Genomic DNA, 5,158 nt, shown 5'->3' with positions numbered 1-5,158 from the left:
AATTAAATAGTGTTGTGATTCATGGAACGAAAGTAAGCAACTCGTTGCTGATATCCATTCCACCACATTTCCAGTTCTTGACATGATGTCTTAATCTCGGAGGTAATAGTCGTTTATATCCTCACTAGTAATGTCATGAGTAGTTTATCATAGTTTACTCTAGTAATCAGCCAGACAATTGTATCTGGTTAGATCTTCGTTAATTTTTTCTTAATCCTTATTACTCTTTTTAGTATTTAATTGCTTTGTTGCTTTAGTAAACCTGCAAAAGTGTGTGTGTATGTGTACGTTTGTCCTTTAGGAACTGCTTTTCTAAACGATTTAGATGTAGTTAACTATTTAACACATTCAGAAAACAATTATCTCATGACAACTAAACAGCCTATCATCAGATAGACTCGAAAATTAGATCATAATAGTTAACTCTGTGTGCGTTCTGTACAAACCACTTGTTTTGCGACGCTTCGTTGAACTTGCTACGTTTTTTCTCCTTACAAATACATACTGTTTCATGCTATTATTCCACAGTCTATAGAATCTTTGGTTTGTGGTTTACAAGAAGGAAGGAAGATTGGGTGTAGCGGACCATCCACACCGAGGTCATTAGAGACGCAGCGCAAGTTGGGATTGTGTGAAGGATGGGGAAGGAAATCGGCCATGCCCTTTCAAAGGAACCACCCCAGCATTTGCCTGGAACTGTTTAGGGAAATCACGAAAACCTAAATCTGTATGCACGGACGCTGGTTTGAATCGTCGTACTCCTGATTGCATGTGCTAACCGTTTGGCACCTCGCTCTGTTGATTTGTGATTTGTTTTAATAAAAAGAAAATAGTACTTTTCAAATGGTTTATTTACATGCAGCGCAAAATAAATACAGTCAGAGATGAGATGGTGCTATGATGATGGGCTGTCTACCAGGCGTAAGACAGAGCAGGGGCGCTGTAGGACAGGTGGGCGACGGCGGGGGCGGCGGAGTAGGCCACTCCCAGCAGACCGTGGGCGGCGACGGCGGGGGCGGCGTAGGCGGCGGCGGGCGCGTAGGCGGCGCGGGCGTAGCCGTAGGCGGGAGCGGCGTAGGCGGCACGGGCGTAGCCGTAGGCGGGGGCGGCCAGGGCGTCGTTGCTCACGCGCACGTCAGACTTGGTGACGCTGGAGTAGGGGGTGTCGATGGTCTTGGAGTAGGTGGACACCTGTCCCAGGTTGCCGAAGCTCCTCAGGATGTTGGAGTGCTGGGAGGTGATGGCCGCGGGGGCGACGGCGTGGGCGCCGTAGGCGGCGTAGGCGGGGGCGCCGTAGGCCACGGCGGGGGCGGCGTAGCCTCCCAGGTAGCCGGCGTTGGCGACGGCCAGGACGGTAGCGAGAACCAGGAACTGCAAATAAAAAGGACGGAGTTCTTGGTAAAGTGGTACGAGGCAAAATCTTCAGTCCGTTCAATAACAAATAGTTACAAAACTAATAAGACCCAAAATTTTAATGGCAGGAAGTGAGCATTCTAGACATCGTTTCATAGTTTAGAATTGATTAGAGGACAGTCGTCGAAATAAGAGAGAGAAAATGCTCTTATGAGGGTGTGACAGTAAATATCTCTCGAACTCCTTACCATATTTACCCTAAAGGGAGACTTGGCTGCCCAAGTTCTGCCCAGTTGTAGATTCAGAACCTTCTTCAGCCAAATGCCAGTAAAGCTGTGGGGTTTGCAGTTAAAATATTTCCCTTAGAACCAAGGGGAACCTCCCGAAGCCTTGATCAGAACAGTGGAGGGTGGATAAGTTGCTGTAAATATCTTTAGTTCAACTCTGGGACAATATCTCACGCAAAAAATGTACTCGTATGTGTAAATGTAGTTGTTTGTGTATGCATCGACTTTATTCTGTACACACACCAAATCGATGACCTGTTTGGCGTGAAATGAAATGATCATATGGCATCACTGACAGTCTGAGGTTGTTTGGCCACCTGTTGCAAGTCTTTCTATTTGATTCCACATTGGCGACTTGGAAATGACACTACTTATGTGTAATTGCACCTGAGTCATTGATGTACATTATGTTTTCGCAGGAGGAGTTGAACTGAATACAAGACTGGACTCATATTCACGCAGGGGCATACTTCAAATTCCAGCTCATCATCCAGGTTTATCAGGCACCTCCTAATGCTTTATTTTTCCATTTTGCCTAACACTCTACTTCTAAAACCTTCGTCGTGATATCTAAAGCTCTCTTCCTATATTTGTTTTCAAATTAGAAAAAGTGGAGCGGATATTTAGAAATAAATGATCACTGTTCTAGTGTAGTTAGTTAAATGGACAACCTATACTTTCTATGAATATCTGGCACATTATAATATTAGGAGCTACATTTATTCATGTACACAGCTACGCTATGGAAAAAAAATAAAAAGGAAGCTTAGCTGTATCGTATAGGAAAGAATGCTTTCAGCTTTCACGCCGCAGAAGGTTCAAATGGTTCAAATGGCTCTGAGCACTATGGGACTTAACATCTTAGGTCATCAGTCCCCTAGAACTTAGAACTACGTAAACCTAACTAACCTAAGGATATCACACATCCATGCCCGAGGCAGGATTCGAACCTGCGACCTTAGCAGTCGCGCGGTTCTGTACTGAAGCGCCTAGAACCGCTCAGCCTCACCTACCGGCGATTACAGGTATTCTTCCGCAATTACAGCAAGGTGATTTTCCAGCTTTGGTTCAGATATGGCCCTCAGGAACATCAAACTACATGGCGAAAGTTTTCATTACTGTTTTCACCAAACGTTAGCACTTGATATAGCTTCATCAGTAGAATGCCTTTTGCTGCGAGAGTAGTTCCGCAGATGGGTATGCAGAAGGTGTAGGAATGAGGGGGAAAGGGGAAGAGGCTGTAGAAGCCCTTAAGATGAGCACCCAAAATCTTTCCATGTTGTCTCGTGAGTAATCGAGTGATATATGTCCGTAAAACCCACTGTGATACTCTCGAATGTTGTTAACTCCACCTGCACACTCAATAAATCGTTTTATGGGTGGGAGAGTCTCATCTCATAGGAGAAAATAAAGAATCGACTGACAATCATCTCGAAATATTCCCCGCCTAATATAATGAAAAACATATCGAGCCGCTATGTTCTGCCTCTACTTTCCTTCTTGACAAAGAGCAAGTGAAATGTGCTCTAAACTAGACCCTGCTAAAATGATCTAGTGTCAGTGCTAGAACAATGAATCATGGTCTTAGCAGAGGCGAACAAGTTTTCACAGTGATTCAAATACAATATGGGTATCCACAACGCGAATGAAACCCTACTGTATGTAGCGAGATGAATGTTGTGTAAGTTCCTCAGGTGTTCTGTGGCAATGTGATCTGAGCAGAAGATGGATCTCAGTTGATTGACGTTCCTATTACCAATACAAAATGAACGAATGTTTTGTTTCTGTAGCTCGTTGGTTTATTGGGTAAGCAACAGTCTACAAATCTAGAGCTCCTGATTTTTTCCGCTTCATCCACCTGCGGCACTGATTAGTTCATACGAGAAATGCCGTTAGCAGCGTAGTTCCGAGTCTGCCCTTAATTGGCTTGTCCGTTTGGAGGACTGAGGAAGGGAACTGCACCTTGGCTAGTAGAGCGCTGTGATGTTCAAAACAACTTAGTTGCCGCATAAGTTTGAACAAAATTGTCCTTGGTTTCCGAAGTGACTGCAGTGTATTCAAGCTGTACCTGACACATAAGATTGTGAGCGGAGGACGGATAAATGCCCTTAGTCATCATCTACGCCAGCTAAAGGAACTGTGTGTGTACAGAGCGAGGGAGATTCGTAAATATTTTCAATACTGACGGACATTTCATGGCAATGAAGCTGCATCACGGTATAAGATATTCCAACGTTTCAGCCATTCTCGAAAATGGCCTTCATCATGGGGACGATATATAAAGCATCAGCCTGATGATGACTACGTAAAGTAGGGTCCGAAACGACGGAACAGTTTACACTAGTGCTTCGTCACACTGCCAGCGCGTGTTCTGCCGAGGGTGCGTGGTACTCACTTTGTACATGGTGGCGTCGGCGGAGCGCTGCGTTGCTGGTCTGGTGTGATGGAGAGCTGGTGGGCTGTGTGTGCCTGGAAGGCGGCCGGCCGCCGTTTTATAGGCGCTGCGCCGGTGGCCGGACCACGTTCACGCCCCCCGCACCGCAGCGCAGGCGAGCAGCCGGTGGCTGGCGCATTTCCATAGCGCGGCCAGCAGGGACCTCTGTTTTCGCAACAGCGCGGGCGCGCGCATTGTCTCAGGGGACAGACGGGGAGGTGCGCGCATTCCGACCAACTAGTCTGCAGGTGCAACCTTGTCAAGAGCGAGGTGCAAACTTCCCGCCCAACTCGGGCAGAATAAGCTCTTTGTACAGAATGGTCTCGGCATCTGTATCTACAGGATGTTTCAAAATTCATGTTATACACTTCTAGAGGATGTAGAAGGGACTTAGTCGATCAACATTTTCATAGAAACCCATGTCCGGATAAGTCATTCTACGGCGTTACAGAGGGTCTAAGTTAGAGGTGCCGGCGTCTGTGAATGTGTATACAAACAGGGTGATTTCGTGATGTTGTTACAAACTTTCAATGATGATGGAGAAGGTAAAATATATCAATTTGAGCTAAGGTTCCCTGTGCTCGAAACGAACGAGTCGAAAGTTATGAGCCAAAACCATTCTGATACCTCTGACAGTGGAATATATGTACCAGTGCTGTTGTTGCTAAGATTGTGGGGTAGGCAACTTTCAGAGGTAGTAGTATGGACCAGGACAAGAAAAAATGTTTAGTAAACATGGGCTCTAAAATGCATGCCAGAGGAGCTATGAACACTAATATTCGCTAGTGTGAGTCACATTTCTTGTATTGAACGGTGCTCATCGCCCGTAAGGTATGCATTTTAGAGCCCGTGTACAAGACATTTTTTCTTGTTTTGGTCCATACTACCGCCTCTGAACGTTGCCTACCCCACGACCTTAGCAACAATAGTACTGGTACATGTATTCCATTGTAAGAGGCATGAGAATAGTTTTTGCTTATAACTTTCGACTCTTTCGTTTCTGGCACAGGGACCGTTAGGTAAAGTTGATACATTTAGCCTTCTGCATCATCCTTGAAAGTTTGCAACATCATCACGGAATCAC

General features: G+C 45.6%; 1 protein-coding gene across 1 annotated transcript; it reads right to left on the bottom strand.

The window, feature by feature from the left end:
* Positions 1 to 833: 833 nt before the first annotated feature.
* LOC126239398 (cuticle protein 67-like) lies at positions 834 to 4,091 on the bottom strand. The gene is made up of 2 exons (XM_049947857.1): positions 4,036 to 4,091; positions 834 to 1,371 (listed from the first exon to the last, which is right to left on the bottom strand). The coding sequence occupies exons 1-2, from the start codon at positions 4,042 to 4,044 to the stop codon at positions 913 to 915; spliced, it is 468 nt and encodes a 155-aa protein (XP_049803814.1). The 5' UTR covers positions 4,045 to 4,091; the 3' UTR covers positions 834 to 912.
* Positions 4,092 to 5,158: the final 1,067 nt, after the last annotated feature.

Source organism: Schistocerca nitens, chromosome 1 (genome assembly GCF_023898315.1).
Source record: "Schistocerca nitens isolate TAMUIC-IGC-003100 chromosome 1, iqSchNite1.1, whole genome shotgun sequence".
NCBI lineage: Eukaryota > Metazoa > Arthropoda > Insecta > Orthoptera > Acrididae > Schistocerca > Schistocerca nitens.
The sequence above is the reverse complement of the archived record's forward strand: the minus strand, read 5'-3'. Positions and strand labels throughout refer to the sequence as shown.